This window comes from Acomys russatus, chromosome 7 (genome assembly GCF_903995435.1).
Source record: "Acomys russatus chromosome 7, mAcoRus1.1, whole genome shotgun sequence".
Classification (NCBI taxonomy): domain Eukaryota; kingdom Metazoa; phylum Chordata; class Mammalia; order Rodentia; family Muridae; genus Acomys; species Acomys russatus.
The window spans coordinates 49,921,880-49,946,516 of record NC_067143.1 but is presented as its reverse complement, the minus strand read 5'-3'; the positions used below and the strand labels follow the sequence as shown (position 1 = coordinate 49,946,516).

At 42.2% G+C, this 24,637-nt stretch overlaps 1 protein-coding gene across 1 annotated transcript in view; it reads right to left on the bottom strand.

The window, feature by feature from the left end:
* The window catches only part of Gdpd4 (glycerophosphodiester phosphodiesterase domain containing 4), an 83,825-nt gene extending 59,188 nt beyond the window's left edge, over nt 1–24,637 (bottom strand). Inside the window, exons 1-8 of the mRNA XM_051149323.1 lie at nt 24,449–24,637; nt 20,502–20,605; nt 8,537–8,630; nt 6,089–6,148; nt 3,378–3,476; nt 3,214–3,307; nt 2,355–2,432; nt 1,333–1,478 (exon numbers count right to left, since the gene is read on the bottom strand). Coding sequence (XP_051005280.1) covers nt 1,333–1,478; nt 2,355–2,432; nt 3,214–3,307; nt 3,378–3,476; nt 6,089–6,148; nt 8,537–8,630; nt 20,502–20,605; nt 24,449–24,637 — 864 coding nt within the window. The remainder of the gene's footprint in view (nt 1–1,332; nt 1,479–2,354; nt 2,433–3,213; nt 3,308–3,377; nt 3,477–6,088; nt 6,149–8,536; nt 8,631–20,501; nt 20,606–24,448) is intronic.

Here is a 24,637-nt window from a genome sequence, read left to right as displayed (position 1 = left end):
TGCCCCATACACACCTGCATTCACCCACATGTCCCACACACACCTGCATTCACCCACATGTCCCATACACACCTGCATTCACCCACATGTCCCATACACACCTGCATTCACCCACATGTCCCACACACACCTGCATTCACCCACATGTCCCATACACACCTGCATTCACCCACATGCCCCACACACACCTGCATTCACCCACATGTCCATACACACCTGCATTCACCCACATCCCCATACACACCTGCATTCACCCACATGTCCCAACAACCCTGCATTCACCCACATGTCCCATACACACTGCATTCACCCACATGTCCCATACACACCTGCATTCACCCACATGTCCCATACACACCTGCATTCACCCACATGCCCCTACACACCTGCATTCACCCACATGCCCACACACACCTGCATTCACCCACATGCCCCATACACACCTGCATTCACCACAAGGTCCCCACACACCTGCATTCACCCACATGCCCCATACATACCTGCATTCACCCACATGTCACATACACACCCTTGCATTCACCCACTGTCCCACACACACCTGTATTCAACCACATGTCCCATACACACCCTGCATTCACCCACATGCCCCATACACACCTGTATTCACCCACATGCCCCATACACACCTGCATTCACCCACATGCCCCATACACACCTGCATTCACCCACATGTCCCCATACACACCTGCATTCACCCACATGTCCCATACACACCTGTATTCAACCACATGTCCCATACACACCTGTATTCAACCACATGTCCCATACACACCTGTATTCACCCACATGTCCCACACACACCTGCATTCACCCACATGTCCCATACACACCTGCATTCACCCACATGTCCCATACACACCTGCATTCACCCACATGTCCCACACACACCTGCATTCATCCACATGTCCCATACACACCTGCATTCACCCACATGTTCCATATACACCTGTATTCACCGACATGTCCCATACACACCTGTATTCAACCACATGTCCCATATACACCTGTACTCACCCACATGCCCCCCGCACATGCCCCATACACACTTGCATTCACCCACATGTCCCATACACAGCTGCATTCACCCACATGCCCCATACACACCTGCATTCACCCACATGCCCCATACACACTTGCATTCACCCACATGTCCCATACACAGCTGCATTCACCCACATGTCCCATACACACCTGTATTCACCCACATTTCCCCCGCACACCTGCATTCACCCACATGCCCCATACACACCTGCATTCACCCACATGCCCCACACACCTGTATTCACCCATGTTCATTACACTCTGACCTACCATGGGTGCGCCTCTATGTCCAAAGAAGACAGGCTTAGGCCCTAAGTTCTCCTTTTTCAGAACGCAGGGAGAATAAATTCCCAGTGGCATCAAATAAAGACATAAAAGAATAACAAGGAAGGGCAATCCAGCAATTACTTGTAGAGCTGAAAAAGTTGGAAGCAGACAAGCAAAGTGGGTAAACAGGAAAAGAGGGACGGAGAGCCTTTTCCAACAGCTAACTACCTAAAGCAGCAGCCAGTGCGCGATCTGCTTTTCTATTTCTGTCAAGTCCTCTCTTTCAGGGCTTCAGATATAAATACACAGGATTGCTCAGACAAAGACCTTTTTCAGGGCTGGGTACTGAATCCAGGCCCCATATATGCTAGGCAAGTAGTCTACCTCCGACCTACATTTCAGACAGCCATTCTTAAGGCAGTACTGCTGTAACTTGAAAGTAAAAGTGTAAAAACTGTACAGAAGATGGGTGGGAGGAAACTGTGGGGCCGGGAGAGGGGAGAAAGGAAGGGAATATAAGAAACAGCGTCTTGGAGGAGAACTTAGCTTGCTCTAAAGGAGCCTGATGGCCATGAAGATCATCCTAAGAAGCCTCTAAGTTAAGGCAGAGCAGTACAGTGCACAAGGTACTGACAGAAATGTGAGCACTAAGCTCTGTCACTCTTTATTGTGTCTGAGGATGTGGGATGCAACGTCTCTGGGTCTTTATCTTTTTTCTGTAAATTAGGTCTGTCTGGCAGCTAACATTAACTTCAGAGTTGTTACAACAGTGCTGACTCATAACAGTTAGTAAATATTATTAGTTGTGTTTCTTTCCCTCCTCCTTTCTCTTCTTCCCACTGCACACGTGCACGCACACCTGCACGCACACCCACCTCCCACCCCAGTCCACCCTCAATTCCTACCATCAACTGCTTCCTCACCTTCTGCTTTAGACCTCTGAGGATTCCACCCACTTGTTCGATTTTTTTTTAAGTTACTACCTATGCTTCAGTGACTTTCAAATTGAGGTCTTCAGCTCTAACCTTTTAACCTTGTGAATATATTACATCTCTCCAGGGTTTTGTGTTCAAAGTCTGTCATCCTGTATGTTCTTATTTTAACTAAAACAGAAAAACAGTTTATCGTTGTTCACTATAAGTTCATGTCCTAGAAATATTTTCTAAAATTTAACACACACACACACACACACACACACACACACACACACACACACACACCCCAAAACCCAGCACCAATATTAAACCAGCCCTTCATTTGCCTGCACCCTTCCACAAGCCAGGAAGCAAGTGCCTTTTATTTAACCATAGGGGGAAAAAAAAGAGAAGTAGAAAGAAGACCCCGCTGCTTTCCATTTGCACAGCAGCTCAACACACAGCCCTCATGGCCTGGTCTCCACTATCGTTGCAAAGGCATAGAGAGGACACAGCTGCAGAGGCGGTCACTCCTGCTTCTTTAAGTTCCGAGGTATGACAGGGACTCACAGGAGACCTCTCTCAGTTACGCAATGTAACCAGAGCTCTCTGGACATAGTATCAATTGGCATCAGTGATATTTGTGTACAAACAAGCTAGCTTTAGAGTAGCACTCAGGATAAAGCAGAATTTAGTGCCCTCTGCTGTCCCCATCTGCCCCTGATATGCATTAACCTAGAGGGAAAATGATGTTTTTCTAAAAGAATCCTTCCCAGAAGAAAGCTGGCTTAGTAATAGAAATATTATCACAGGCTGGTTGGTAAGTGAGACTGTGAAGAACATCCCTGCATAACATACTAAAGGAATTTCAAAGAGGCCCATGGGTGGCTGGCTACCACCTCTGATTCTCTGAGTGGCATATGCAAGCTGGGAAGATTAGGCACGGCTGCACCTCATATGGTGTACCTACTTTCTGATTCCAAGTGGGCCATACAGATGGCTAGAGGCCAGGAAATGATAATCATCACAGTTATGAGGCTCAGGTGCACGAAGGGAGCAAAGATCTGGAAAAAAAACAAAAGTCAGACTAAACACATGGGGACAGCGTGCTGAGAAGCACAGGGTGACGCTTACCTGCAGGGACAGCCCCGCTATCAGCCACTTGTCCTTCCAGTATCGGTTTAACAGACACAACAAGAAGGAGACCAGCAGAATTGTCAGCAAGATGAAGACCTGGGAAAGTAGAAAGGGCTTTTCAGCTTCTCGGCACCGGATTTGGATCAGAACTGTCCTTGTGAATTACATGGGATTAAGTAGAACACCATGGTCTCTGTCTTTTCAATCTAATCTCCTGTGAGTCCTCGGTGTTGGATGGCTCCAATAACTCACTTCCACTGTTCCTAAGTCTCTGCTGTGTAGCATGACTGGAAGGAATTACATAACTGTGTGGCTTGATGCTACTACCAATCTGACATTTCCATTTTTAGCCAGGCCCTTTTCAATTATTTTCATCCTTAGCCAGCCACCCAATTTCAGTAACAGCCATTACAAACCTTTACCCACTCTTTGACTTAAAAAAAAAAAAGTGCAAGCCCAGTTTTCAAATACTTAACTGCAGCATTACCAGCTTATTAGGCCATTAGCAAACTAAATGCATAAAGCAATTGATCTATTGAATTGCCTCTTACCCAATACCAAAATTTACAAATGATTTAAAGGATGCAAACAATCATAAGATACAAATAAAATATTTTCCCTTGGGGAAATACAGCCATGAAAAATACAGCTACTCATGAAAGGTCTTCACTCTCCTGCATCAGTAAGTCATTCTGATATCGAGCTTAAAATGTGAAGTGTGTTTTGAGACAAGTGTATAGAAATGCTGCTTTACAGAAGGAGTCGTTTGTATACAGAGAATCCTTATCCGCCACTCTACTAATTATATAACTCCACAAAGTCCTTTTGCCTACCACCATAAAAACCTGTAATTCCAGGCTTAAAGTAAAGGCAACCAAGATACATTAGTTCTATCTTGTTAGAAAATTTCACAGAGGCATCCCATTATTTCTAGCTAACTGATACCTTGGGTGGGGAATTATAAGGAAGTCAAGTTATTAGCATGTTTATGAGGAGTTTTGACTGGTCACTGCAATTTGAAAGTGCTCTCTGGGAATCCCTGGGTAATCGAGAGATTCCAGACGTGCTGTTAAACCTATCCTTTCCGGGTTATTCTGAAAAAGGACAAAAGTAAACCTCCAAGCCCTAAAGAGTAATTGCCTTCCAAGAGAAGGTCACTTCCCCTTAGAATCTGTCTCCCTCGCTTTTCATTGCCCACAGATTCATAAATGCAATTAGACCCCAAAACAGTTCAGGCAAGAAGGTTTGGAAAACAATGGCAAATTTGTATTAACTTGAATGGACAAAACTCCTATTGAAGATGTATAGGAATTAATTCTAAGGAATACACCAGACAAAGAGAAAGCAAAATTTTAAACCAGTCTAACTTTACAGATATGGAACATAGATCAGATATTTCCATTTTGGAATACCAGAATCTAAGATTTGATCGGCATCTTGTTGTCTGAAACTGATCCAGTAATCACAACATGTATTCAACAGAGGTAAACAGAGTAAAAAATTCACTGAAACATAAGACTTAAGGGACACTGGCATTCTTATTCTAGAAGCTAACAAAACAATTTCCTGCTGATCGTGTGTAAAAAGGGTAAGATTCTGTAGCTAGAATTTAGCCTAGTGTTTATGCCTCATCTGTTCCTGGCTAATGATAATAGCTATGCTTAATGAACGTAGGATGCCAACAATTTCTTGGCTGAAAATTCAGTGAAAAGGGGCTGATAGAATAATAAGTTTCTTGGTGATGATTAATTTATAATAGGTTCAAAGTCTAAAATGGATAGTATTAGCAATAAGACTTTTTATTTTCTTTCTAATATACATTCTTTCCATGGAAGAGCTCATGATTTCAATTTCCATTTATTTTAATATTACTTAGCTATGTCCTCAATTTGAATTTCCCACTTGAGGAAGTAGAGATTTAAGGGTACCACTCAAAAGACTCAACATGCTCCCAGATTTGGAGAGAGACATTAGCATGCTGTCACAATTGTGCTTGAGAGCATCTATAAAAAAAAGAAGAGCATGCTACTGAGGCTGATCATAGTCCATGGGAGGGCAAGTCAGAAACTCCATGCTGCAAGGATGCTGCTGGTCCACAGAGAATGGAAGGAGGGTGTCTGTTCTCGGAGGACAGGGTATGAACTGTTGGAGGGAAGCCATGGTGGTATCATTTCAAAGGTATTTGTCAATCGGATCTTAAAGGAGAAGTTTCAGGGAGGATCATAAGAAAGCAGGCACTGACCCAAAGAAAATGCCATTGAGGAAAGAGCCACTGCCCTCTCCACCACGTCAGGCAGAGGCTGAGTCAAGCCCAGATAGAGCAACCACCATGGTTTAGATCTTTAGGGTTGGAGACTGGGTTACTACAGTGAATTACAATTTTAATGACTGAAATAAGAATGCTATTGTGATGGAAAAAAATTGCAAAAGTAAGAAATGTGCCTAAGATTTCACTGGGACAGGAAGAACAAAGCCAATGAGTATGACATGAAACAGTAAGAGACAGAAAAAACCAGCTACAGCTTTTTAGGCTTAGCAAGTTTGGTGCTTCAGTTCCTACTGTCAGAAATGTGCTTATTTCAGTTAAAACTGTACAAGCAGATCTGTGCAGGGAACAGTGAAAGGGGGCCAGCTGCATGTGCAGCATGCAACACTGGGGAGCCCTGCCGCCATGTCTACAGCCTCCCATGAGGACGAAGCTGTCTTACCTTATGAGATGTATGCAGGTTTAGTTCAATCCTTTCCCACAGCAACAAAACCCCAAGTAACTGCAAAGCAAAGAAGGCAAGGCAATTATTTTCAAATTACTAAAGTCCTGCCCAGAACAGTTCCGTACTTCTGTTGCCTCTCATAATGGGCACCGCCTTTGCTTCTTGGCCTACTCTTTATTCTCTCTTACCATGGTCCTTTTTTAAGGCTCTTCTTCCCCCATGCAACTGACCCTTGGAGTCAGTTCAATTGTCACTTCCTGTCTCTGGCTTCTACTAGTGCCCTAGGAGGAATGCCTGACCCCTCCCCCTGGGCTCTCCTCGCCATTACCTCTGATGCTTCCTGAGATCCAGCACATTGTTTTCCCTGTGATGACCCTCATGCCTGGTATTACTTAGAGTCACTAAGTAAGGAGAAGAGAGTTTATGAGCCAGCTCTCCCAAGGGTCATTTAAAAGCTCTTTCCAGAACTGCTGCTGATGTTAGGATTATCATTAGCATTGGATTGTGCTCAGTACATTTTAAATCTCAGTCTAAACCTAGCCAGTCCTGAAGTCAGTATGAACATAGAAACTGCAAACTTGAGTCCTCAGATGTTAGCATAGGCATGTACAAAGCACTTACCTTTTACTACAATAATTCTGTGTATATGATTCTATTTATTTATACTCAGCCCTATAAAAATATCATTTATTAAATATTGTCATTCTCAATTAGACAGCAACCAAAGCTTAGTTATAAAAATCTTGACCAAAATCGCTAAGTCAGTAACCTTTGTTTTTCACTGCTGGGAATCATTAGTTGAAAGCTATAGTCCCATTTCCCACTAATTGTATGTAAACACAGTACAGTTCAGGGGCCCAGAACATAGCCCAGAACATAGACTACACCTGCATCTTCCTCACTGAAAACTAAGAGTCTTGGCTGGTCTCCTGACCTTCACATCACAACTTCTAGAACGATTTTCCTAAAGTGGAAACCCATGTTTGCCAAGTGTCTTACTCTTTCAAAATCTGTCACATTTGTGTCTCCCCGTTATTCTACATTATTCCCTTCTTAACAAAATATCAAATATATTTCTCTCTTATTACTTTCTCACAATGTTTTCTCGGCCCACAGTGTTCCTTCCCATTTTAATTCCATGACCAAAACCATCATCTGTTCAAGACCCCACTCCAATGCTGCTACATGTGTGTGTGTTTGTGTGTGTGTGTACTTGTTGGTGTGGATATGTACACATGTGGTCATGTGTGCTCATGTATATACATGCATATATACATGTACATGGACCACTTTTATCTTTGGATAAAAGGCCTCTTGCTGAACTTGAAGTTCATTGCTACCTTGTCATTGAGCTTCAAGGACTTTCGTGTCTCTGCCCTGTCCGCACTGCAGCCCTGGGTCTGATTCTGGAGATCTGAACTAGGTCCACATGCTTACCCAGCAGACACTTTACTGCCTAAGCTGTCTCCCAGCCTTCCAATGCTACCTTTCCTAAGAAGTTTTACTTGATGTTCTTTGCTAGAAGTTATCTCTCCCCTTCTAAAGCTCCTGGCAAACTTCATGTGGGTATCTACAGGTGACTGTTTCAAAGTCCCATCACTAGTTGTTATTTTGTCTGTGACTCAGTTGTCTATAGATTCTAAACACTGAATGAATAAGCAACAACTTTATCTCATGCCAACCTGTGATGATTAGTTTTCATTGTCAATGATTGGATTTAGAGTCACCATGGACATACTTCTGCATGTGTGTAGTAGAGTCTTTACAGAAGGGTCTACTTTCACTTGTCACATTGTCACAGCAGTGAGAAACAGAAAGAACATGTTGTCTCTACTAAGGGCTCTCCATGAAGACAGAAACTACATGTTTTAGTTTTATTGGTTTCTACATACTCAATACTTACTACAATATTTTCATACTAACTAATATATTTTTTAGAAGAAAATATTGCAATTGGAAATATATTTAAGAGTTGGACTCTTGTGTGTCAGAGAGAAAATCAGGGGAAACATAGAATTATGAAATTAAAGCACACAGTTTTCAGCTAAAGTTATCTTTCTGTTTGGTCCTCCATTTCCACGGACCTCTCTCTTACATGGTGTGCATTTTTCATGCAATATGACTTTACATTATCATGCAACAGAGGCAGGGTCATTCACAAATCATTTGCATCTGAGCTAGGTGACTAGCATTTACATAGTAGAACTGTAGAAGTCCCAGGCTGTGGGTGTAAAGCTCTGGGTGTTTCAATGGCTAGAGTAGAAAGGGTCGGCTTGATTAGACACATATGCTAAACAGCATAACCTCCTTCAGCCATCCTTGTTCATGAAACTGGAGCAGCTGGTTAAACTCTGACTTTACTAATATCAAAGACTCCAGATAGCTACAATGGCACAGGAAGGGGCATCCCATGAGGATGCTCAAGAAATGAGAAGCATCACTCACCAAAAGCAAAGAAGTATAGGCAGCCATGATCCCAGCTACACTCAGCATAACAATGGACCAGAAGAACCAGCGTCCTGTCCCTAGATAAACGACCCTGAAAAAAATGTTCCAATCCTTAAAATATAGTAGGAATCAGTAACAGCAACTACATTAAGGGTAGAGACAAGAACAGACTGAAGCATTAAAAAATGGAGGGGACAAGAAGAGAAGCACTTTGTGGACAGGTCTGTAAGTGCTTTGGGGGTATTTTGTATTTTAATTTTGTACTATAGCAACCAGAGGTATATTAATGAAGCCTCTATACATGGAGATATGTTTAAAAATTATTAATGATACATATTCAAATTTATAACATCTTTAATAAATAATGTGATGTGGGAATTCTGCAGTACCAAAAGAAAAGAATCACCCCCTAAATTAATTACATCAATACGAGCGGCTAGTTGCGTCGCCTCTCCAGCTCCTTGTACAGGTCCATGTATACCTTCTTACATAACTGCACTCATAACCACCATATTAATTGCTCGTCTGTATGAGAGAGCTGTGCCCTACGCCTGTTGGTCCTAAAGTACCGTCTGTGGAAAAACTACTAATGACTTGTTGGAAGAGAGAATGTTGTATTTGTCTTGATATCCTATGTCAAAGAATCTATACTTCTCATTTCAAGAAAACAGAAATTATCTCCTTTCCACTCAGAACCTAGAGAAGTACTTCAAAGATATAAAACAGGCAGGCAGCTTTCAAAGCAAGAAGTTTCTTGGGTAAAGACACTGCAAGGGAAAGGCACTCTGTAAAAGGGAGCTCGTGCAATGAGGGCTAGAGACCTGAGCCAATGTGTCCAGAATACGGCAGGTCCAGGTCTTATATATATCCTCTGAGGTTGGCTGGAGGTCAAAAAGGAATCCATTGAAGTTCTCAAAATAGATAAATTATGCCCAACAAGATACAATTAGCCAGGCGTGATGGTGCACGTCTGTAATCCCAGTACTTGAGAGGCAGAAGCAGGTGGATCGCTGTGAGTTCGAGGCCAGCCTGGTCTACAAAGTGAGTCCAGGACAGCCAAGGCTACATAGAGAAACCTTGTCTCAAAAAAACAAACAAACAAAACAAAAACAAAAACAAAACACATTTAATAGAACACTAAGAAAAGATTCAGAAAAATATAGCTAAGATCCAAGTCTGGCGAGATGACTCAGTGGGTAAGGGTGCTTGCCACCAGACCTGATGACATGAGCTTGACCTCAGAATCCACGTGGTGGAAGGAGAGAGATGACACCTGAAAGTTGTCCTCTTGCTTCCATGTATGCATCACAATACATGTGTACACACACACACACACACACACACACACACACACACGCATGCACACACACACACAAATAATAATAATAAATATTTTTAAAGTATTTAAAATGGTTTTTAGAGAAGTAAAGACTTGGATTCACAGAACAAAAATAGTATCACTTAAAAAAGCATATTCCTATAGTTAAATAATCAAATAGACCCAAACAGTGTTTTACATTACAAATACATTTGACTTACACATATAAGCCAAAGTATTATTGACTTTGCTTTCAATAACAAGAAAAACTTCAGAATTGACATTTGTCATTTTGCTAACTATATTATTTATTTTTATTTCTTTTCATCCCCAAAAGCTGTCTTTGAGGTATTTGATGACTGGTGAGTACCACTACCCACTCGACTGAACCCATAGGCTCTTAGCAAGTGCAGGGGCTGCTCTTTCGCCTCTGCTGTGGATGGACCACTGGGAGGATCTTTCTCTCCCTCTACTCCTTCTGTCTCCATCATCTGTGCTCACTTTTCATGGAAGGATAGATGGGACAAAATGGGATGGCATTTAGAATGAAGAAGAGTGTGCTTATATCACTGCTTATACATCATAGAACCTGAGAAGGAGCGTCTCTTTTCTTGGCCACCACTTCTTTAAACTGAGAATGTGTAATACTGATGACTGCACAGTGGGCTCAGTCTACATGGATTGTGACATGTAGACTGCTTCTTCCTACTTAATGTTTTCTGAGCAGTTTTTTTCGGCATTGGAAAGTTGCCTTCTTAGGAAAATACAAGTCTTCTTTTCAAAAAAAATATTGTTTATTTATTTTGTGGGAGCAGGAGGTACATGTCACAGCATGCACGTGACAGTCAGAAGACTTCTTGTGGGAGTCAGTTCTCTCCTTACACCATGTGGGGTTCAGGGATCAAGTTTATGTTGTGAACTTTGGTAACAAGCACATTTACCTGTTGAGCCATCTTGCCTGCCTCAATATGAGTCTTCTTAATCAGTGTGACTAGCATCCTATATGCAGTCTCAATAATATCAACCTTTCACCTAAAAATCTTGTATTCAAGTGCCCATACCTCTATATACATGCATAAACACCCATAAACATAATTTTCAAATAAAAACTAATCTTATTAAAATAAAAAATTTTATTTCCCAAGAACTGCTATGGATATGTTCTATGGAAAGGTTGTTCAAAGAAACAGACCCACTATAAGTGGTACAGAGAAGATTTACTATATGGTTGTACTCCACACTTAATGGGAACATGGCGAAATCTGCATGAGAGGTTGTTGCCCCTGTATTTGGTGTTAGGCATCACTTAAGTCACTGCTAGTTAGTCAGATGGGCAATCAGGAAGAAAAATTTGGAACGGAAAGAGTAAGAACAAACTAGAACTTCCACAGATGGACTGGAACCTGTATTGCTTCTCACCACTTCAAGCTTTGATAGCATGAGCAACCTACAGAATCTTCACCATGATGGTGTACAACAACTCAGATAATAGGGATGGGATGTAGTGGCACAGCCTTTAACTCCACCACCTGGGAAGCAGCGAAAGGTAAATCTTTATGAGTTCAAGGCCAGCCTGTTCTATAGATTCAGTTCCAGGACAGCCAAGGCTACACTGAGAAACCCTTATACAATACTCAGGCAAGCTGTGGAAAGAGGTGCAGTCAAAGACGAGGGAGTTGCAGATCTCAGTGTTCCCCATATCAAGGAGGTAAGCCTGCAGACCAGATGTAACATACACGTGCACTGCAGTGCATGTTAGCGACCTTCAAAGCATAAAATGGCTCTTGTCTCACTTCTACTTTCCTAACCATATGCCAGTTTCTCTGGGAACTGAAATTGTACAGTGAAGAGAAATTAAGGTCCAGCTTAGACAAGTTGACAACAGAAAGTCTCTACTACCAATATCAAATTTGCAAATTAAAGAAACAACAGAAACTTAAAGCAGAATGGAAACAAAGAAAAACACACCCATGCACATCATCATGAAACTATGGAAGAAGCTAAGAAAGCGCCAGATAGATTCCCAACATGGTTGTACCAGTTTGCATTCCCACCAGCAATGAAGGAGTGTTCCTCCTTCTCCACATCCTCGCCAGCATGTGGTGTCACTTCAATTTTTGATTTTAGCCATTCTGATGGGTATATGATGGAATCTCAGTGTCGTTTTGATTTGCATTTCTCTGATGACTAACGATGCTGAGTACTTCTTTAAGTGTTTCTCAGCCATTTGATATTCCTCTGTTGAGAATTCTCTGTTTAGTTCTGAGCCCCATTTCTTAATTGGGTTATTTGCTTTGGTGGTGTTTAATTTCTTGAGTTCTTTATATATTTTGGATATTAGACCTTTGTCAGATGTAGGGTTGGTGAAGATCTTTTCCTAGTCTGTAGGCTATCGCTTTGTTCTGTTTACAGTGTCTCCTGCCTTACAGAAGCTTCTCAGCCTCATGAGGTCCCATTTGTTAATTGTTGACCTTAAGGCCTGGGCTGTTGGTGTTCTGTTCAGGAAGTTGTCTCTTGTGCCAATGTGTTCCAGGATCTTCCCCACTTTTTTCTCTAACCGATTTAATGTCTCTGGTTTTATGTTGAGGTCTTTAATCCACTTGGACTTGAGTTTTGTGCATGGTGACAAATATGGGTCTAATTGTATTTTTCTACATGTAGACATCGAGTTAGACCAGCATCATTTGTTGAAGATGCTATCGTTTTTCCATTGAATAGAGTCAGATGGCATATACTCACTTATATCTAGACACTAGCCCAAGGGGTATGTCCCATGAAAGTCTTCACTTACCAGGAAAGTGGGTCAGAGGGGAGGACATCCTATTGGGTCTTTAGGTGAGAGAAGCATGGGAGAATGGGGAAATAGAAGGGTCCAGAAGGTCCTAGAAACATACAAGAAGAACATTATGATGGATGGGCCCAGGGGTTCTGCTCAAACTATGACACCAGCCAGGGACAATACGTGTAGTAAACTTCGAAACCCTTACCCAGATCTAGCCAATGGACAGGACATTCTCCACAATGAGTGGAGAGTGGGGATTGACTTTCACATGAATTCTGGTGCCCCAGCTTTGACCATGTCCCTTTGATGGGGAGGCCTGGTGGCACTCAGAGGAAGGATAGCAGCCTACCAAGAAGAGACTTGATACCCTATGAGCATATACAGGGGGAGGAGGTCCCCCTCAGTCACAGTCATAGGAGAGGGCAGTAGGGGGAAAGTAGGGAGGGAGGGAGGAATGGGAGGATACAAGGGATGGGCTAATAATTGAGATGTAATATGAATAAATTAATAAAATATTTTTTAAAACTATGGAAGCTAAATAAAGAGAAAACTCTTAAAAGAAGGCACATTTTAAAAAAAGAAAACAAGGCACATTTTTCAAGGACAGATTAGGTTCAAAAGAACATAGATGAATAGCATACTTCTCAGCATAAACAAACAAGAAGATGGTAGAGTGAGTGAATCACAGTGCTAATAGAAAAAGTGCAAATTAAAGTTCTAAGTCTGCCTAAGATATCCTTCAAGGATAAAGATGAAATATAGCCATCTTCACAAAAAATAGAAACTCCCAAAATAGTCCCCAGCAGATTCTTATTAAAGGAAATTCAAGGGCTTTATGTATGTCACTACCAAACAACTGCTGCTGTGCTAGACAGGACCTGGATCACACTCAAGGGGTGAGGGAAGTATGAAACTGAGAATATAATTCTCAGTCCCCAGCTCAGCCTGCATCCCCAGAGACCTGCTGCTACCCAGGACACACAGCTGAGTCCCCTATGCCCCAGCTCCCTCCCTGCTGCCCTCCAACACCCAACTCAGCAGTGAGTTATGCTTTCTTCCCTATGTGCTCTGTCTCCCGGCCCACAGCTATCCTTGCATTCATAGAGGCCTGCTGCCATCAGGAACCACCAGTTCCCTGTGCACTCCATTCCAGGCCCACAGCTCAACCTGCATCCCTGGAGGCCTGTTGCAAGCCTGGGACAGATAGAGTTAAAATAGCATTTTCTGGCCCAGGACTTGGCCTGTATTACCTGAGGCCGGCCAATACCAGAGACAACCAGATGGCTAAAGGCCAGCATAAAAACATAATCAATAAGAGTCAGGGCAATATGGCACCATCAAAACCCAGCTATCTTACTACAAGCCCAGGATACCCTAACACAGCTGAATCACAATAAAAATGACCTTAACTCCAATCTTATGATGACAATAGAGACCTTTACAGAGGAAATGAATCAATCCCTTAAAGAAATAAAAGAAAATATAATCAAACAAGTGAAGGAAATAAATAAAATGGTTCAAGACCTGAAAATGGAAACAGAAACTGAGGGAGTCCTGGAAAAGGAAAACCTGGGTAAGAGAACAAAAACTACAGATGCAAGCATCACTAACAGAATGTAAGAAATGGAAGAGAGACTCTCAGGCATAGAAGAAACAATAGAAGAAATTGATACATCAGTCTAAAAAGATGACATATCTAAAAACTTTCTAACATAAAATATCCGGGAAATTTGGGATACTATGAAAAGATCAAAACTAAGAATAAGAGAATAAAAGAAGGAGAAGATTCCTAGCTCAAAGACCCAGAAAATGTTTTCAACAACAAAGAAAATTTCCCCAGCCCAAAGAAAGAGATGCCTATAAATGTACAAGGAACTTAAAGGACACCAAATAGATTGGACCATGAAAGAAAATCCTCCAACCACATAATAATCAAAACACTAAATGTACAGAACAAAAGTCGTAAGGGGAAAAAGCCAAGTAACATATAAAGGCAGACCTATTAGGATTATACCAGACTTCTCAAGAGAGACTTTAAGAGCCAGCAGGGCCTGGACAGATGTCTTGCAGTCTCTAAGAGACCACAGACTAGACTATTATACCCAGCAATATTTTCAATCAACAGAGATGGAGAAAATAAGACATTTCATGACAAAACCAAATTTAAGCAATACAGAGGATACTAGAAGGAAAACTCCAACACAAGGACGTTAACTACACCCAAGAAAACACAGGAAATAAATAATTTCATACCACCAAAACCAAAAGAAGGGAAACACACACACACACTCATCACACCAACATCAAAATAACAGGAAATAACAATCAGTAGTCATTAATATCTCCCAACATCAATGGACCAATTCCCCAATAAAAAGACACAGGCTAACAGAATGGATTTGAAAACAGGATCTATCACTTTTTTGCATTAAAGTAACATACTTCAGGAACAAAAATAGACATTTCCTCAGAATAAAGGGCTTGATAAAGGTTTTCCAAGCAAATGGACCCAAGAAGCAAGCTGGAGTACCCATTCTAATATCTAATAAAATAAGCTTTCAATCAAAACTAATCCAAAGAGATGGGAAAGGACACTTCATACTTATCAAAGGAAAAATATACCAAGAAGATGTCTCAATTCTGAATACCTATGCCCTAAATGCTAGGGCACTCGTATTTGTAAAGTAAATATTATTAAAGCTTAAATCACACATTAAATCCCACACGTTAACAGTAGGAAACTTCAATACCCCACTCTCAGCAATGGACAGGTCATCCAAAAAGAAACTAAACTGAGAAATAATGAAACTAGCAGATGTTCTGAATCAAACGGACATAGCATATATTTACAGAACATTTCACCCAAACACAAAAGAATATATCTTCTTCTCAGCACTTTATGCAGCTTTCTCAAAAATTGATCATATACTTGGACACAAAGCAAGTCTCAATAGATACAAGAAAATTGAAATAATCCCCTGTATTTTATCAGACCACCATGGATTAAAGATGGACTTCAACAACAACAGAAACAACAGAAAGCCTACAAACTCATGGAAACTGAACAACTTTCTATTCAATGACTACTGGGTCAGAGAAGAAATTAAAGACTTTCTAGAATTCAATGAAAATTAAGGCACAAGGTATACAAATTTATGGGACACAATCAAAGCAGTGCTAAGAGGAAAGTTCATAGCACTAAATGCCTTCATGAAGAAATTGAAGAGATATTATACTAGCAACTTAACAGCACACCAGAAAGCTCTAGAACATAAAGAAGCAGACACACCCAAGAGAAGTAGATGGGAGGAAATAATCAAACAAATTCAGGGCTGAAATGAATTAATTAGAAACAAAAAGAACAATTCAAAGAATCAACCAAACCAAGAGCTGGTTCTTTGAGAAAATCAATAAGATAGACAAACTCTTAACCAAACTAACTAAAAGGCAGAGAGAGAGAGAGAGAGAGAGAGAGAGAGAGAGAGAGAGAGAGAGAGAGAAAGAGAGAGAGAGAGAGAGAGAAACAAAGAGAGAGAGAGAGACAGAGAGATAGACAGACAGCGACAGAGACAGAGAGACAGACAGACAGAGACAGAGACAGAGAGAGACAGAGACAGAACCCAAACAACAAAATCAGAAATGAAAAGGGGATATAACAACAAAAACTGATGAAATCCAATGAATCAGTAGTCTGTACCCCCACAAACTTGAAAAATCTATATGAAATGGATGATTTTTTTTTGATAAATACTACTTACCAAAGTTAAATCAAGATTGGGTAAACCATTTAAATAGTCCTATAATTCCTAAGGAAATAGAAACAGTCATTAAACATCTTCCAACCTGCCCCCCCCAAAAATAGTCCAGGGCCAGATGGCTTTAGCGAATACCAATACTCCTCAAACTATTCCACAAAACAGAAACAGAAGGAACATTGCCAAACTCATGCTATAAGGCCACAGTCACCCTGACACCTAAACCACAGAAAGACTCAACAAAGAAAAAGAATTTCAGACCAATTTCCCTCATGAACATTGATGCAAAAATAATAAAAATACTTGAAAATCGAATCAAAGAACACATGAAAAACATCATCCACCAAGTTCAAAGAAGAAGTTTCATCTAAGGGATACAGGTACGGTTCAATATTGAAAATCCATAAATGTAGTCCACCATATAAACAAACTGAAGGGAAAAAAGCCACATGGTCATCTCATTAGATGCTGGAAAAGCCTTTGACAAGCTGGGCGGTGGTGGTGCATGCCTTTAATCCCAGCACTTGGGAGGCAGAGGCAGGTGGATCACTGTGAGTTCGAGGTCAGCCTGGTCTACAAAGTGAGTCCAGGACAGTCAAGGCTACACAGAAAAACCCTGTCTCAAAAAACAAACAAACAAACAAGCAAGCCTTCGACAAAATCCAACATCCCTTCATCTGGAGAGATGAGGGATATAAGACACAGGAGGTGGAGCAAAGGGAACACTCTTCCATTGCTTGTAGGAGTGCAGACTTATACAACCACTGGTGAAATTAGTCTGGAGGTTTCTCAGAAAACTGGGAATAGATCTACCTCAAGATGCAGCTATACCACTTCCTGGACATATACCCAAAAGATGTTCTTCCATCACAAGGACACTTACTCAACTATGTTCATAGTGGCTTTACTCACAATAGCCAGAAACTGGAAACAACCTAGATAGATGTCCCTCAGCCAAAGAATGGAAAAAGAAAATGTGGTATATTTACACAATGGAACAATACTCAGCTATTAAAAACAAGGACATCGTGAAATTTGCAGGCAAATAGACAGAACTAGAAAAGATCATCCTGGGTGAGGTAACCCAGACCCAGAAAGACATGCATGGTATGTACTCACTTATAAGTGGACATTAGCCAGAAAGTACAGGATAAACATATTATAATCCATAAACCCAAAGACGTTAAGTAACAAGAAGAGTGCAAGCAAGGATGCTTGACTCTCACTCAGAAGGGGAAATAAAATAGACATCTGAAGTAGATGGAGGGAGGAAACTGGGTGGGAGCAGGGGTGGGGAGGGGAACAGGGGTGAGGACCAGGTGTGGGGAAAGGGGGAGGGCTGGGAGAGAGAATGAAAATTGGGGGGACATCTCTGGAATGGGGGAGGTGCCCAGAAGTCTGTGTTGGTGACACAGCCTTGCTGAGACTTCTAGCTGTGTGTGTGTGGGGGCGGGGGGAGCGAGGGTAAGGTGGTTAAGCCTGAAGTGGCTACCTCCTGTAGCCAGGCAGGGCTTCCAATGGAGGGAGGTGGACAACAACTCACATACAAAAGCATTGACCCAGCCAGCCAATGACTGGCCCAACTTGAGACACACCCTTTGAGAGAGAACCCACCACTCACACTATTAATAATATTCTGCTATACTTGAAGACAGGAGGCTATCATAACTGTCATCTGAGAGGCTTCATCCAGCAGCTGGTGAAAACAGATGCAGAGACCACAGCCAAACATTCGGGGGAGTGCAGGGAATCTTATGGAAGAAGAGGAGGAAGGATTAAAGGAGCCAGAGGGGTCAAGGACACCATAAGAAAACCTACAGAATCAACTGATCTGGACCCCTAGGGGCTCACAGAGACTGAACCACCAACCAGAGAGCATGCATGGGATGGAAATAGCCCTCCCCCACTCCTATGTGACAGATGTACAACTTGGTCCTCATGTGGGACCTCCAACAGCAGGGCTGTGTCTGACTCCGTTGCCTGCCATTGGATCCCTTTCCCTTAACCGGACAGCCTTGTCCAGCCTCAATAAACGATCCACCCAGTCCTACTTGATACGTCATGGTAGGTCTCCCCTTCTCTGAGAAGAAAGAGGGCAGAAGGGGACGGGAGGGGAAAGGAAAGGAAGGGGAAGTTCCTAGTCTGATGTAAAGTAAATAAACTAATTAATAATAAAAAGGAAATATGACAAAAGACTAAAAAAAATCCACCTGTGAATACCAGAAATTGAGAAGTTGTACAGCCTTAGTCCTCTGTAGATCTCAATGTCAGGTATCTTAAAATCCATACACACAGAGAATACTGAAATACCTGTGCTGAAGAATACTTCAGAACGGATCCATAATAAACATCATATAGAAACTGATAAAACCTATTGAACATGCACAAAGGAAGAATAAAAAGCACGAAGGAAGAAACATTTCTAAGGAGAATTTATTTTTAAATATTCTTTGAAACACGACTCAAAACAAAATAACTCCATCAACAAGACTTTTGAGTCATCAAAACTGGAATATTTAATGCTGCCATTGGCAGCTTCGTACAGGAACTGTCATTTAGCTCTGCTGTAAGCAGAACTGGCCATAACCTCTTGATAAAGTACTTTGGCAAGAAACAGAACTGATTTTTTTCTTTTGTTTTTGTTTTTGTTTTTGAGACAGGTTTTCTCTGTGTAGCCTTGGCTATCCTTGACTCACTTTGTAGACCAGGCTTGCTCCTGCCTCTTGAGTGCTGGGATTACAGCTGGTTCAGAACTGACCTGAAGGGTTCATTCTCTTTAACTTAATGCCAGTTGTACTTATCTTTTCTGAGGAACATTAATCAAAATATGAAGATTTCACTTTATTATTATCTTATCAAGACATGAATAACGCTCATAATGCTTGGCCAAAAACAAACAAACAAACAAACCCCAGCTAATCAGCCATGATGGCAGAGACTTGTAACCCCACACTTGGAAAGTGGGAATGGAGTCAATGAGGTTGCAAGTTTGAGGCTAGCCTGAGCTACATAGCAAGACTCTGCTCCTGTCCTACCACCCCCACCATACAGAAAGAAAGTTAATGCATCTTCATGCCATATTCTGAAATCACTTAAAAATGATATTCAATGTGAGCTTCAATAATTTGTTGACTGCTTATGGTTATTTTATGTAAAAGGCCAAAACAAAGTTATAAAAAAGTATAAACATAAAGATATAAGGAAAAAGCTGGGTTGTGATTGTCACTTGAAAATGTGACTAGATATTTTCCAATTTCCTGCATTCATAAAATTATTACAGTCTATTCATTGTGTGAGTGTGTTCTCATGTGTGGAAGTCAGAGGACAGCTTGCGGGAATCAGTTCTCTCCTTCCTCCACCTGGGTCCTGCGGATTGAACTCAGACCAGCGGGAAATGCCTTTATCTACTGAGCATCTCTCCAGCTCTAATTTTCTGCATTTTTTACATTTAAAAAAGCCAACTAGATTTAACTTTAATAAAGAGAAAAATGAATTGAATTTTATTAAGAAAAAAGAGGCGGCCTTATGTCTAAACATGCCTTCTCCCACAAACACCAAATAATAGACAAGGTTTACAATGGCGTTAGAAGGCATCGGGCCAGAAAAGCTGGCTTGTCTGAGAGTGGTCCAGAAGTAGTGTAGCCATGAAAGGGAGCCGAGAAAGGATATGTGTCCCTGTGTTTAGAGTTCCAAGGGACCCGTAAGGACAAAAGAAGGAAGCCAAGGCTGTAGGGAAAGCAGAGAAAGTAGGGCTGAGGGGCATAGTCATAAGGAGCAAGACGCACGGGCAACAGTAATCAACAGAGCTCTCAGAGGAGAGATGACAGAGTCCTGTCTGAGGGCTGGGGATGAGGAAGCACAGAGGAAGCTGTGACCCCCGCGGAGTGTGCAGGGTGCAGCTGAGCAAGGCGGAAGGGAAGGCTAAGTTTGGGTGCTGAGCATTTGAGTATTGCCCTAGAGTGACAGCTCTTACCCACAAGCTGTGCAAACCCCACTACTGACCACCCTCCCTGCTACACTGCCCGATCTGTTCAACCTGGGAGAACCCAAGTGGTTAGCCAACGAGGAAGCGCATATACCAATAAAAATATGGGAAATGACACTTACCAGTCAAAGCCGTTGTATTCATTGGAGGTTTCTGCCCACACGAACAGAAAAATCACAGACAAGATGAATGAAACTACCACGCACATAAAAGAGAATAGCTCTTTCTGGAAAAAGAAAGAAGTCTAACTTAGCTCCATTTGTCCACGTCATCTCAATAACTCTTGTATACATTTGCCAAAGGTCAGTATCATTTTGGTGTTGGAAATTACCCTCCCTAGGCGAGAATAATCTGAGGTTTTATAAGGGGTAGGAATGAAAAGTAAGATGGCAAACATACATAGGAAGGGCATCCGGACAGGCTGAAGAGACCTGTGGACACTGAGGCAGCAAACCACTACAAGCTGTGTAGAGCGGTGATGAGCACAGGAGCTGACTCCGCCTTACACACACTGCTACACAAAACCCGAGTGGACCTGTAAACAGCACGTTATCAGACATCTCACTGCTGAACCTCACAGGGCTTCCTGTACCCCATCCCCACCCAGACAGCCTTGCATAGCCCATGGGTTGCACAGGATCAGCCCTTGCCATGCCCACCCCATCTCTTCTCCACTGACTCCCCCTCCAGAGGCCATCCACACCAGCTGCTTTCTGTTCCTGTGGCACAATAAGCTTCACCCCAACTCAGGAGCCAGGTTCTTAGCAGTTCTGCTTGGAACGCATCTGTCCCAACACAAGGCTGGCTCTGTCTCTTCATTTGAGACAACCAAAGGACTTGCTTTCATAGAAGACTCTAACCACTCCCCCTTCCCAGTTTCCAACACATTTTTTTCTACTTCATCTTCAAAGATCATATTATTATTTGAAAGCATTTTCATCTATTATTTATTGTGTAACTTATACCACTGGAATTTAAGCTACTGGAAGGCCAGAGGAAGGCTTCAGCTGCCATGGCTGGTGTGACATATCTGATATACTTAATAATTTTCTGCTGAACGAATCTGTTTCTATTATTTTAATGTCACGCCATTCTGGCTTGAAATTTTTCAAGTGTTCCTCTCTGTTTATAGGCTAAAGCTCGAATCTTCTTTCAGCCTAATGTAAAGATGTTATAGTTTCATATGAACTTTCTTTTTTGATCCTAATTGTTATTTATTCCTTCAAATGTCCCTAAGTTCAGCATTGGATATCCAATTCTCTTTAAACACACCACTGTGCTCTTTTATCTTTAGATTTTTGGTTAATCCTCCCTGCCCCTCCCACACACACTCAGAATACTCTTCTATGTGTTTCTGTATGCTGCTTCCCCAAGTCAGTGACCCTAAGCACACTACAACAATAATATTCATCAAGTAGGAACAGTGTTATCATGCCCAATTCAAAGTATATTCGAATAGCAGCTCTCCTATTCTCCCAGCGACTCCTGTGGTGGGCTTTGCTGTCAATCCCTCCCGTACTCTTATTAGGATTCTGAAGCACAGACATGTTAAATAACTTGCAACAGTGGGTCGCTAATTTAAGAACAGTCAGTAGCAAAGCCACAAATCAAATCTGGTGGTCTTTCCCTTTTATGTTATACTCCATCTGAGTAAAAAGGGGACCTTGAAAATCATCTAGGGACTTTACTTAACTCCCTGGCTACAGAGAGACTCGGGTATATCACATAAGCAGCCCAAGTTACAGTTAGAGCTAGAACTCAAACATTTTGCAAAGTTCTGGTCCAGTATTCTTAGCATTATCCTAGATTGCCCCAAATGCTAGCATTTTCAGCATGGCTTCCCAGTATGTCTTACTGTGCATCTTCTGTAGATCTCAAGTGACTGGGTACTTCATCCCATCTCTCTCCACACCTGCCCTCACTGCTGTAGTCCACAGCACCCACACCTCTTCCTAGGAGCATTGTTTTCCTTCAATGGTAGAGACGCCTTCCTGCAGCGACCCCTTCTGACACATTCAAATAACCATTCCAAATCATAGCTCAGGCCATACCATCAGATTAAAATATTTACCCCCTCTGGTGATGGAGATCAAACCCCGGGCTCCATGCATGCTAAGCGTGTTCTGTACCACTGAGTTACATCTGCAGCCCTCTTTAGGTGTCCTTTCTTTCCTATAATACAGGGGTAAGTTCTTTAAACCACACAATATCTGACCCGTTTACCTCTGCAACTTCATTTCCAGCGCCTTTCTATCCATTTCTGCTCTACCTAAAGTCAACCTACCAGCCTCCACGCTCCCTATGCACGTCAACTCGTCGATGTAATACCACATCCAAATCTTTACCTAGCCGATTCTTAACCACCATTCACCTTCTTTGGCCTCTCCCTTCATATATGCCTATGCGTGCACACATACACTTGTCACTATGCTAGAAAGTGAATGTATTTAACTTCCCTCCAGTGGAACATGAGTTCTTTGAGAGCAGACCATGCCAGAAGCACATTTGTGACTAGCACAAAAGCCAAATACCTGGGCATGAAAAATATAGGAGACAGAAGAACATTCTTGATTGTCCCAGGGAAGCCTCCCATTCCCTGCATTTTCCTTTATAATTACTCAACCCAGATGTAAGAAATGAGAAACCCAGAACAGGGGATGCACCTCAGAGGTAGGAGTGTTTGCCTGGTACGTGCAAGGCACTAGATTCACAATCATCAGAATCCCAAGGATCGATGGCTAGGCAGATGAAAACGTGCATGTTTATAGCATAAAATACCATCACAAGGAATTAGAGAGCTAGTTGATGAGAACCATAGACCTTAGTGAAGGCACGTGATTTGTCTCTCTTCTCATTTGCACGTGCTCATCACTGATCCCTACCCAGCACCGTTTAGCGAGGGGTCGAGTACATACTGCTTAGAGGAACAAAGGCTATGTTTGCTTCAGGCCACCACCCAGCTTCACTAGTCCTGTCAGTGAGCTTGGCCAGGAGTCAAGAGCACCTTGTATCCTACTTATAACCCCATGTGCCCCCACGCTCCTGTTACCCCCAGGAACATACTTTCCCTTTGGAAACTGACAGAGTATAGAAAAGATTTAGGGTGCTGGTGAGAGGACTTACTGGGTAAGGATGTCTGACAACCTGAATTCAATCCCTGCAACCTACATGGTAGAAGGACAAAACCAACTCCTATAAGTTGTCTTCTGATTATCACAAATGTGCTGTGGTGTATACACACACACACACACACACACACACACACTAAATAAATAAATAAATAAATAAATAAATGTAAAAAAATTTAAAGACTCAGACAATGACTGTCATTGACAACATTTTTTAAATGAAAATTAAAGATTTGGGCATTCTTGTAATCTCTTATGAACATCTAATTGCATCCAAATATCCTTCAAAATTTAATGAATAAATATAAAATCGAATGAGAGAGTAAATGAATGACATAAAAGAGACAGCATGGAAAAAAAAAAAAAAAACAGCAAATAAAGTTGAGGGGCTGGCCAGGCACACTGGCACATGGTTGTAGTCTCAGACCTGCAGAAGTGGATACGGAAGGATCAGGAGTTCAAGGTTCGGCTCGGCTTGATAGCAGCTCAGGGTCAGTTTGGGTTACAAAGAACCCTGCCTTCAAACACGGGGGGGGGGGGGGGGGGGGGAGCAGGGAAGAAGGCATGCAAGCAACAAACCAAGGGGCCTGTGGGTGTAGCTCAGCACAGCCCTTGCCTGGGTTTGATCTCCCATGGGGATGGGGGCAAGAAGCAAGAAGGAAAAGAGAGAAAAGGAAGGAGGAAGGAACGGGAGGAAGACAGCAAGCACATTTCACTCTGGCTCTAGAATTTTCACAGTACTTTGATGGGAAAACTGGAGTTTCGTGTACCGGCCTTGGACGTTCCAATGAGTCCTCCAGTGGTTAGCCAACCACCCCACTCCCACTCCCTCACCCTCACTCCCACTCCCCCACCCCCCCCCCCCCACTCCCACTCCCCCACCCCCACTCCCCCACCCCCACACACACCCGAGCTAGTCTAGTTCCTTTCCATCTCTATACCTTGGAGCAACAACAGGATCCAAGTTCTGTTTTTTCCCACTCTCTGTATTGCCAGTGGCAACTATAGCAGCCGGTCAGAAAGGTGATGTAGCACCTGTGGTTGAAGTAATGTTCTATCCATGGATTGGGATTTTCATCTGGGTTTCCTGTGTTCTGGCTCCCAGACTCAGCTTGGATTTCTTTTTGCAT